Genomic DNA, 12,440 nt, shown 5'->3' with positions numbered 1-12,440 from the left:
GGAAGATTTTTTCGTATTCTGTTTTCTTTTGGAAAACTTATGACACGTGTCATCGAGTAAAGCGTGAGATTGATCGAATGATTTAGAATGACTGAAAGGCTGGGTGCAGTTAGTGCCATAAAGTCAGACAATCCAAATCCCTTTTTCACAGAGATTTGAGAGCGTGTACATGTACACACTCCAACTTCAATGTTTTGTAATATAGTTTAACGATTGTTATGTTTGTTATGGTAGTTAATTAGCTGGTTATTAGTTGGTTACTTTATACAAGTAGCTTGCTTTAAGGATATATTACGGAGGGTGTATCAGTTATAATTAGACAGACTATTTTAAGAATATATCTAGATGTGAATATCATATAATCGGGTGGATATATCAGACTGTTTTAGAAAGTTTGTTTTACATTTGATTTGTGTGGCTAGTGCGCCTATAAATATCACCCCTCACTATAATTGATAACAACTTAATAATAATACAATTTATTTAACCTTCTTTCACTCAATCATCATTTCCTCTCAATCCGAGTGTAGATGTGCTTTCGCTAACAAATTGATATTCATAGCTCTTTGATTTTGCGCATAGATGGTCGTGCTTCTAGAGTTGGTGATTTGCATATGTTGAAACTATGGATAGTGGCAACGAAATTCCCAATTCTCTTCTAATTCTTGATGGCAAGATTTGGGACCGATTGGATAAGTAGATGAGATCCTTGTTTGAATTTCAAGAAACTCTCGACGTCGTTCTCAATGGTGTTTTGGAGCTTGCTGCTTACATAACCGATGTTTAGAAGATGAGTCACAAAGATGTGAAGAAGAAATATTGCAAGGTGTGATATTACATTCAATCTACAGTTGATGGTGCAAACTTTGATTACATATCTCATGCTGAATCGACAAAACAAGCATGAGATATTCTTGTCAAATATTATAAAGAAGGTGAGAAGATATGGGGTGTCAAGCTATAGTCTTTAAGCAAGCATTATGAATTACTGCTTATGGGTGAATCTGAGAAGGTTGTAGGCCACGTGTCTAAGGTTCAAAGTCTTATTCATATGATGAAGATTTGTGGTAAAACAATGTTTAATAGGATGATCATTGAGAAGGTAATGAGAACACTAACCTCTCATTTTGATCAGGTCATCGTGCTATACAAGAAGCGAGCAACATGGCCACAATGAATTTGGAGGATCTGGTTGGCTTATTAGAAACTCATAATTGACGATTGTTGAAAGAATAGGTGTTCAAGAATCAATACAGACCTTACAAGCTCAAATCTAGAAGAAGCATGGTGGTTCTAGCAAGGTTAAAGGAAAATATGACAAAGGTTACAACAAGAAGGGGTCATAGAATATCTCTCAAAATCCAAAAAATGATGAGAGGTCGTCTGAATCGTCCAAAAGAGAAGCAAGAACTTCTTATCATAAAGAAATACTTGACAAGAAAGGTGTGCAATGTTACAAATGTGAGAAGTGGGGACACATGGCCAAGAACTAGTGGTACAACTATGGATGGCAATGGGTACCCATGGGACAGGTACTAGTCTCCCATTACCCGCCCCGTTTAGTAAATACGATACGCGTACCCACCCCATGCCCGTGCGGGTATCCGCAAGACGAGTAATCGTGGATTAACTATTATTTAAATATTTTTTTCAAAAATAGTTAACTAAATTTTTATCCCTTTTAATGACAAAAAAAATATTTCAGTTTAACACATAATAACAATAATAATAATAATACAAAAATAAATCACATTCATTTTATTTATTCTTTTATCAAATAATTATATTAGATTCAACAAAAATAATTTCATATTTAACATGATAATAATAATTTTAGATTAAACAAATTAATACTTAAGTAATTTTGCTAATTAATAATGGGTACGAATACCAACGGGTACGGGTACCATCTGAAATTCTGGTGCAGCAGACTCAGATGTCCTATAGAATGTCAAGACATCTGGTCTGTCATGAAATACACAGGCAAGGAATACACAATTTTACACAGTACTGAAAAGTAAAGAACACATGTGATTGTTAACCCAGTTCGGTGACAACAACACCTACTCTGAGGGCTACCAATCCTGGAAGAAGATTCCACTATCAGTAGTACTATTTTATGTAAATAACCTATGGTTTACAGATAAACAATCTCTGGTTTACCTAGTCACTACCCAATGCAACTTTTATCTTAGAACTCCATCTAAGACAAGAGAACCCCCGCTCACTCCCTAGTGATACCTAACTGTTACAACCCTGTAATAGCTATTCAAAAAACAACATGAAGACACACTTTCATGACAATACCTAGCCAAGACTCTTCACTAAGAACAATAACCTAGAGTTTCTTCAAAGCTTCCTCCAAGAACAATACACCTCTTGCCTACAGGCTTCAAGGTGGACACTACTTCTCTTGCTTCACAGCTTCGAGAATAACATGGTGATCTTCCCACAGCCCGGGAGATTCACCTTGACAAACCCCAGACTTCTACATCTCGAGTCGTGCCAAACTAGGTTATAAATCCTTATTTTTATATCCTATTCCCAACTGGATTTGGGCCTTCAATCACAACAAATACGCTATTACAAATCAGCAGTAACTTCTGCTACAAACAAGGTCTTCAATTCCTTAGCTTCCAAGAATATCTCCTTATTTAGAAACTATATAAAGCTGTATATTCTTCAAATATTCCGATTTATTCTTCTGGACCTTTGATTTTGTGCCACATGGGATGCATAATATTCTTTGAATATTCTGCATAAGTAAAATCAAAATTGAATCTCATTAATCCAGCTTAGCAGGCGCGATGTCGAATGCTCCCTCATAGGACATCTTCTTAGACATGTTTTTCTAGATTTTGAATAGCTTAAACACAACATGCTCTGACATTTCATAGGACATCTTCTTGTTGTACCTGTTTTGTGTATGTGTTCTATTCGCAGGTTTTACATCCTATGATACATATTATTGCTACTATAGTTTAGCCAAACATGAATGCCAATTACATAATACAGAGAATTAACACCATCAAATTCGTATATATACGCGTAAGGAAACAGATAACTAGATATCTGTTTATTTTACCCATGTATATCCATTAAGATATCCAACCCTTACCCGTGACAGGTATTTCCCGCGGGTACGAGTTTTTTTCATCCCTAGGTACAACAAAGGAAAAGGCGATGTGAAGGATAAAAATGGTGATTGAGAAAATCTTGCATATGAAGAGTCAGAAGATTCAGGAATAATGGTGCTTATGGTTGCAGTCTCAGATGATCATATTGAGTTTAAGACTTGGCTCTTGTATACAAGATGTTCCAATCGCATGACTGGGCATAAGGCTTGGTTGAAAAAATTTGATGACACAAGGAGAAGCAAGATTAGATTGGCTGATAGTAGTTTATTATAAGAAGAAAGAGAAGGAAACATGATCATCAAAAGAAGTAATGGAAAGTAAGCCATAATTGACGATTAACAAGAGTTGTAATACGGCGGGAGAACTGACTTTTTGTTTTGTTTTTCGCTAAACATGTTGCGGTTAACAAGAGTTGCCACCGAATTTTCTTTTATTCAATTAGGAAAGGCTGAAAAGAACAGGAAAGACCTTGATGGATTTTGAGTTCGGGGGTAGGTTATATAAAGGGAAAGTATTAACACCCTTTGTATCCATGGTTATCCATGGGCGCTTAATTGCTTAGCTCACTTTAATTCGCTTTTGTTTGAAAAAGTGGTGTGTGTTTAGAAAATGTTTAACTTTGTAATGATTCTCGTATGAATGTATACAAAGTGTTTATTTTGAAAATATTTTTGAGAGTGTGAGGTGTGAAAAGTAAATTTTTATTTTTTGAATTGTGAGCAAGCATCTAAGAGTTACTTACCCACTCAGGGTCGTTCTTGTTATTTTCCTTCTCCTTTGGGAATAAGACTGTCCTTACCTATAGTTGGTAAGTAGTCTTATCCTTTGGATGTGAAGGGACAGGCGTAGGGACATCGTATGGTCATAGAAGGCAACATGTAAGGATGCCTTAGCAATTCAAATGGACTATCATCATTTTTCCATAGGCAATCGAGGGACTAGATCATCTTTTCGTAGCCAACTTGAAGGGTCATCGAAGGACTATGATCTTTATATTGAAAGGACTATGATGATTTGTTCGTAGGCAACTTTTGTTAAGATACCCCTACGTTAGAGGGACATGACCAAATAATCGAAAAGCAACGAAGAGAGATTACCCTAGAGGTGCAAGTGGGCAAGGTGTGTTGTTTTTAGATATTTTTGTCTTGAGTTATTATTATCTAACGTTTGGTTTTATTCTTGCCATACAATTCTATTAGTCATACATCTAGCAGTTAATACAGTTACGAAGGGTGCAGAAAGTAAAGTGCGGAATATAAATCCTAATTACTATTACAAGGCTTTGGGACAGATACATAATAAGAAAAACCTTGCAGAAAAATAAAGTATGAACAGTAAAAGTCCTAAACTATTACATCTTGGGAGCAGTTACATAATTTATAAAAAAACGCGAAGAAAGAATTAAACTACGCTATTACAAAGCCTTATACACCCTATACAAGTTCTATGAATTTAAATAGCGAGTAAAATAAAATCAGAAAAAGGTTGACGTCATAGAAAAAAAAAAGAAAAGAAGTTTTAGGGTTAGAAAGAATAACCTAATTCTAATTAATTAAATTAATGGCAATTTTAATTAAAAAAGTTAAGTATTAATTAATTAAACCCTAATTACTAGTTTAAACCTAATTATTTTTGTATTTTTTATTATCTATGCAGATTAAATAAAACATGTTTTTTTTTCTTTTTGAAATAAATTAATAAAACTAATTAACAAAATCTAATAATTAACTAAATTAATTAAATTAAAATAAAACTAATTAAAACACATACTAATAGATAGAGGGGGGTGTGTTGATTGAATTTACGTGGGCTTAGAGAATAAAATGGGATGGGCCAATGACTCAAATTACAATTCCAATTCTAATAAATCAACATGATTAGTTAAAAAAACAAAAAAAAATTAAATAAATGAGACAATTTCTTTATCCATCCCCCAACCTTCTTAGAAACCCGCACGAAACTTCTAAAACGCCCATATATTTCGAAAGTGCATCTCCGAAATCATTTTTTTCTGAAAAAAAGTTGATTTCGGAAGTGCACTTCCGAAAACACCTTATTTTTTTAGAAAAAAAAGGTGTTTTCGAAGATGCACTTCCGAAATCACTTTTTTTTTAAAAAAAAAGGTGTTTTCGGAGATACACTTCCGAAAACACATTTTTTCAGAAAAAAAGTGATTTCGAAAGTGCACTTCCGAAATATTGTCTGATGCAGAAAACAAAAAACAAATGAAGAGATCTTGGATTTATCATAAATAATCGAAATTACAAAGATAGATCAACATAAAATTAAAGTTATATATTGTTAAACACGGGTAGTTGAGGATGGGTCAATATTTTGATAACGCCGACTCCTGATCTTTGAAGTTTCTCATCCAACTCGATCAGACCCATCGAAGGAAATCGGTCGAAAGTTGTCCATAATAACGCTAACTCTTCGTTGTTTTTGACTTCAAACAGGGTGAATTGGACGCCTCCCTCGTCGTTAAGCGAAGGCGAGCAGTACTCAAGCTTGACAACCTTCCGATTTCCTAGGTATTGCAAGAGAGAGTTAAGTGAAGAGATCAACTCTGCGTATGGCGTGTCACGCGAGAACCTAACCTAAAACGTTATCGGGTAACCACTGCGGAAGTAAACAAAAGTAAGGTCGAGGTAGATTTGTGTCATTGCTGTTTGTGGCTTGATGTTGATGAAAATGTATAGGTTCATTATTTATAGACTTCTTGGAGTAAGAATGACCCAACAAACCTTGTCTTGAAATCAGTGGATGTTTCGGAAATGCATTTTTGAAATAAGCCTGAATCTTCAAATTTTCAGAAGTGCATTTCCGAATTAAGCGGAAATAGAACAGAAAAAATACATTTTGTTGTGTGCAGTCTGTTTTGTCAAATTTCACAAATATAACCAAATGACAACAAGTAAATGAGAATGACATAAACATTGACAATATTAAATATAGGTATATTATATATGTATTAAATCGGTTTGATTTTACATTCTAGACGATAATACATACAAAAAATGACACACATCCGGTCATTACAAACAAAAAATATCCGGTATAATCTAAAATTCCCCGAACGATTCGTCAACGCTTAAATCTAAAACCGGTAAGTTCTTCGACCTCTCTCTATTTTCCTCTCGCTCTTGCTTCATCATTTGTTCGAACTCCGACATTCTCTCAAAAAAAGGATCCGACCAAGCTTCCGCCTCTTTTGTATGATGTGTCGTCCACTGACAAGAGGTAGCCAGAATGAGACACCCGGGTTTCAAAAAAACTTGCACAAAGTGGCGCGATCTTAGATACCTGATACAAATGATACGGCCGGACGCGTCCAAAGGTGGGCGACTATGAAGCGGAAAGAATGTCTCCGAAAATCCAAATCTCAACATATCGACACACACCCAGTCGTACGCACTTGCTATAAGATGGCCCATCCCAGGGAATGACATCCACTTTGAAATCGGTGCGTGAGCGGTTAGTGATGGAAAAAGGGAATCATGAACTTTATCAAAGTTTTCTTGATTTCATAAAATCGTCCGTAGATGTCTGTATGCAAAGTCAACTCCGAAATAAGTGCCCGTGGAATAAGAGTGTGATTTTCTTCTCCTCTTCCGAGCAAACCGGTAACGGCTCGATACCCACAATTACCGTCGGTGCCAACATCAACTATATTATCAATATGTTTGTGCATAAAAAGCGGCATCTCATCAATGTAGATCATCGGAGGTTTTTTGATTGGAGGTGTGTGTGGCGGCTTCGAAATACATGCTCCTTTGTTAGCACTACACTTAGACTTTGGTGTGGGTGAATCGGGGATCAAAGCATCAACATGTTCAAAATAAGAAGGATATCGTTTAGTTGATGTTTCATATTGAGTATTTTTCGGCTTTTTAGGCGCATCTTTGGTTTTAACCAGTTGAGATGGAGGTTTCAAATCGGTGGTATCCGGAAATGCATTTTTTCGCAATTGTTCCTTTATGTGCAATATCATGGTGTTATCCGCTTTAGAAAACTTATCCATGATCTCTTTCAACTCGTCGGAGATGGTAATTTTGGAATCACCCTCTTTCGCCGGCTCAAAATCATCAAAACGGAGCTTTTTCCAATGATCAATTACTTCATCCATGCGTATCGGGGAATTCAGCTTCATCTTTTTAGAAAATATACAAGCACATGGAAGCCCGTAGGTTTTTCTAATTGTGCACCCACATTTTGAACTATCCGGACCCGTTGTCTCCGCCTGCTTAAAATTCAATCCCGCACGGGATTGTGCACTATCGAAATTTGTTAGGTGGTGTATTTCGAAAGTACATTTCCGAACTGACCCAGTTTTCTTCATCTACAAATCAGCAACAATGTAGTGGAATAAAAGATGAAGTGAAGATTGTTTAGCTCAAATTGTAACTTTCTATACTCTCTTTGGTATGATCAACCACTTGAAATTTGATTTGGAGACGAAAAATGGATTGAAAATGATGGAGGTTTTGGAGAGGGTTTGAATTTTTGTTTGGAGGAAAAAGAACGAAATAGTGAAGGAGGGAAAATGGTATATGAAGAATTTTTTCGGAGATGCATCTCCGAAAAAACACATGACAGTTTAAATCCAACGTTTAAATTGAAAATAAGTGTTTTCGGAGATGCATTTTTGAAAACACCTATTTTTTGATGTTTTCGGAGATGCATCTCAGAATTCTAAGAAAATAGTAAAAAAAATGACTTCGGAGATGCATCTTCGAAAACACCCATTATTTTTGTTTTCGGAGATACATCTCCGAATTCTAAGAAAATAGTGAAAAAATGACTCCTAACCTCAGGCAGTGGCGGAGCCTGGACCTTGAGTCAGAGGTGCAAGATTAAAAAAAATTACTGATAAAATATGATTTATTTTACGTTATTAATATCTTTAATATATATATATATATATATATATATATATATATATATATATATATATATATATATATATAAAATTTAATTTTTCTGGTGTAAAATAAAATAATTTTGAACTTAAAATATATGTAATTAGGTTAAATATTTAGTTTATACAAGAAAAAATTATTATAGTAATATTTTATAAAAATATAATTATAATTTAGACCTAAAAACTGATCTCATAAAATTTTATATATATATATATATATATATATATATATATATATATATATATATATATATATATAGGAGGGATCAAATTACACCAATATGTTACACTAATAGTTACACTCATTTATAACTTTTTATGTTATTTTAATCTAATGTTAGAAATTACTAATTAGTGACTCATGATTCTTACTTAAAATAGTCTCTCCTACTTTTGGTAATAAATTACTTTTATTTTATTAAATTATAATTTAGAAACATGATTCTAAATATTTCTTAAAAAACACAATTCACAATTTAAAAAATAAAGTGTCTCTGTTTTTTTTAAAACATATTTCACTTTCTATTTTATTTTAATTAGATCATATTCTATTTGCTTAATGTAACTAGGGATGGCAAAAAAACCCATACCCACGGGTATCCGGATAAAATCTGTCACGGGCACGGGTTGGATAGCTTAACGGGTATCCACGGGTATTATAAATGGATATTTAGTTACCCGTTTACTTACGGGTACTGATACGGATTTGATGGTATCCATATCCGCGGGTATCCATATCTGTTAATAGTGATTAAAATTACTTAAATATCCTTTTAAAATTAGTATACTTGAATATCTTTTTAATATCAATTAGTATCCTTAAATATTCTTTCAACATTTTCTCACATTCTACATCAATATTCATTATAAGATGCTTTTGAATTTAATATAATAAATGTATAACACATAGTTTTCTATTAATAAAAAGATAAATTTTCTATTCAATATATAAAAAATTAGTAAATTTCAATTAAAAAAAGTATCCATGGGTATCCATAAATACCCGCGGATATTTAAAATATCACGGATATCCACTCGGCAGATATCCACACGGGTATGGGACGGATATGAATATCATTTTTACTAAACGGATGGGTAGCGGAAGACTAGTATTCGTACCCATGGATATCCATTGCCATCCCTAAATGTAACTAATAAAATTGTTTTATTTTTTAATACAATACAAAATAAAACTCAAAATTTATATAAAAATACAAAAAAAACTAAATAATAAATAATTAGTACATAATAATTTACTTGTCAATCAAAAATAAATTTATTTTAAGAAATTGTGAAATTTGATTATAATTAGAATACAAGTTTTTTTAATTAAAAAAACTATAGTTTTATTAAGGAATGATAAAATAATGTATTTTAAGAAATATTAATAAGAATCACGTGATTTTTATTAATATTTTTTAAAAGTACATGATTTTTTTATATTTCTTAGTAACAATTTCATTTTTCATAAAATAATGTGTACAACCAATATTAAACAAATCACAATTTTTATAATAATATAAAAATATATTATATTCACTTATTCTTATTAATATTTCCTAAAAGTATATATTTTTAATATTTCTTATTAATAAACCTTATTTTAATATAAAAATATATTTTTTAATTTTAATTTTTTCTACCTTTATTTAAATAAAATTAGACTATATTTACTTAAAAGACACTATAAAATTGATATATTTAAAAATAAAACTCAAAATCATATAAAAAAATATATTTAAAAGAAAAAAAAATAATGAGTAATGATAAATCCAAAAATATATATATAAATTGAATAAAAAAATTGATAATTTTTATCATTTTAAAACATTTTTTTAAAAATTTCTTTTTATATATTGTTTTTGATTTTTTTTCATTCTCAACTACATTGCTCGTTATTCATTATTTAATTTTGTATACACATTTTGAGCATTATTGTGTCTTCTAGTTATACTTGAAACAAATTCATTATTTATTTTAAATAATTGAATATGATTTTATTTAAAGAAAATAAAAAAGATAAATTTTTTTAAAATAATAAAAATTATTTATTAATAAGGATATTTATTTTTTTTTTAAATAATTAGAATGAGGCTCTTTTTTATTTAATTGAAGAGTGATTAAATTGTTACACAAATTTGAAGAGATCTAATTAATTTTATGGGAAGCGGAAATTATAATTTGATAAAATACAAATTATTTATTACCAAAAATAGGAGAAAGCTATTTTTAAGTAAGAATCATGAGTCACTAGTTAGTAATTATCACATCAAAGGTTATAAATGAGTGTAACTATTAGTGTAACATATTGGTGTAATTTGATATATATATATATATATATATATATATATATATATATATATATATATATATATATATATATATATATATATATATATATATATATATATATATATATAATTTTTCTAGTGTAAATAGTAATATTTTATAAAAATTTAATTATAATTTAGACCTAAAAACTAAAAGCTGAACCTCTGCTGGGGGCTGGGGTTCCAGCTCCAGCAGGGGTTCTTGCTGGGGTTGGGGTTCCAGCCCCTGCTGGGGCTGGGGTTCCAGCCCTGCTGGGGCTACAACTGGGATTCCGGCTAGGGCTGGGGTTCCATCTCCAGGGGTTCTTGCTGGGGCTGGGATTCCAGCAGGGGATTCCAGCAGGAGCTCCACTATTCTTAGAACTCCTTTAGTGGAGGATGTGGTAGTAGATAGGATGATTTGGCAAGAGGAGAAAAATGGTGATTATAGTGTGAAATCGGGGTATAGATTATGGCGAAGGATGCAAAACAATACTCGTCACTATGGTATTGAAGGTAATTGGAACCATCTTTGGAGTATTTTAGCACCACCTAGAGCTAAGCATTTGTTATGGAGGATATGTAGGGATAGCCTCCCGACCCGTTCTAAACTCCAACAACATCATGTCCAATGCCCGGTCTTGTGCCCTTGGTGTTAATTAGAAGATGAAGATGAATGGCATGTGTTTTTCGGGTGCTTTTCTACTAGTCAAAGTTGGCGGGCAACAGGTTTGTCATCCTTAATTGAACCCCGTTTAAATACTTTCCATGATGCTAAATCCCTTATTTTGGATGTTTGTAGTCGTGAGGACCGCAGGGATGCGGGTAGATTTGCGGTTTTGCTTGAGACTCTTTGGAGAAGTAGAAATAACGTGGTGTGGCAGGATACTCGTGAAGATGCTATGTGGATTGGTTTACAAGCCTATCACAATTGGTACGATTGGTTTATAGATAGAGAGAAGCATGAGTCTACCGTTACTACTAATAGTTCAGAGGGTTGGGTTCCGCCTACGGTTAATCAAGTGAAGTGCAATGTTGACGCAACTTTCAATAAGGTATGTGGTTCTACCAATAGAGGTTGGTGCTTTAGGGACCACTTGGGGAGATTTATCACAGGAGGGGTGGCTTGGGATGTGGGTTCTCTTTCCGTCATTGAAGCTGAAGCCACCGCTTTGAAAGAAGCAATTCAGAATGCCATCTCCCTTCATTTATCTCATGTTATTTTTGAAAGTGACTGTCAAATTGTAACTAAATCTATTCATACTACAACTGTAGGTAGCTCTGAATTTAGCCTTATTATTAGAACTCAGAACTTGTTGCTTCTTTTTCCAAACTTTGAGGTAAAGTTCATTAAACGCCAAGCGAATTTGGTTGCCCATACTTTAGCTAAGGCGGCCAATTCTTGGTCTAGGCGTAGTTTCTTTAACATGGTACTGTCGCGGGGAAAAATCGTATCCTTTTTTCGGGATGAGACACCTGATGCCTTCTTTGGGCTCGAGTGCTCAAAAAAATGATTTTTCTTTGTTTCGACCAAACTTTTTATTGTTTCCAAAGTAGGAAAAGGAAAAAAGTTGCAATAACCTAAAAGGTGGGGAGAGATCTTGGGTAAGAGGGTTGGTTATACGAAGGGAAGGTATTAGCACCCAACGTATCTATAGTACTCTATAGGTTTCTTTGTTTTGTTTTTTCGTCCTTTGTGGTGGAGGTTCTGTTGTGAAATAGGTGGGAGACTAAGGTGTTTGTTTGATTATGCTCGCAAAGATCATCGCGATCCTCTGCATACATATCCCCTAGAGGGAATCAGAGCATCTGTAGCTCGGGGTCTACAGGTGCTAAGGTTTGAATGGTTTGAGAGAGAAGTTTTGCTCGCCAAGGATACGACCTTGTGCCTACGTATTCTCAAAGGGATGTTGAGAAAGTCAGAGCAATCGTAGTTCCCACTTATGCTAGTGGAAGCAAAGGAAAAGAGACAAATGTCATCTCAATGTTCGATGTATCTAATCTATATCATCACATACATCTGTTTGTTTTTTGTTTGAAAATCTTTTCATTACAAGCCCTGGGCCATGCCAC

General features: G+C 33.3%; 1 protein-coding gene across 1 annotated transcript; it reads left to right on the top strand.

Moving 5' to 3' along the window:
* Positions 1 to 10,300: 10,300 nt before the first annotated feature.
* Positions 10,301 to 11,797, top strand: LOC131638843 (uncharacterized; the record flags this gene model as incomplete). The annotated part of the gene is made up of 3 exons (XM_058909389.1): positions 10,301 to 10,311; positions 10,576 to 10,883; positions 11,031 to 11,797. Coding segments are annotated over exons 1-3 (1,086 nt in total), but the record flags the coding sequence as incomplete, so codon positions are not given.
* Between the last annotated feature and the right edge of the window lie 643 nt (positions 11,798 to 12,440).

Source organism: Vicia villosa, unplaced genomic scaffold (genome assembly GCF_029867415.1).
Source record: "Vicia villosa cultivar HV-30 ecotype Madison, WI unplaced genomic scaffold, Vvil1.0 ctg.002450F_1_1, whole genome shotgun sequence".
Classification (NCBI taxonomy): domain Eukaryota; kingdom Viridiplantae; phylum Streptophyta; class Magnoliopsida; order Fabales; family Fabaceae; genus Vicia; species Vicia villosa.
Note: the sequence above shows the minus strand (reverse complement) of the source record. Positions and strands in the feature narration are given on the sequence as shown.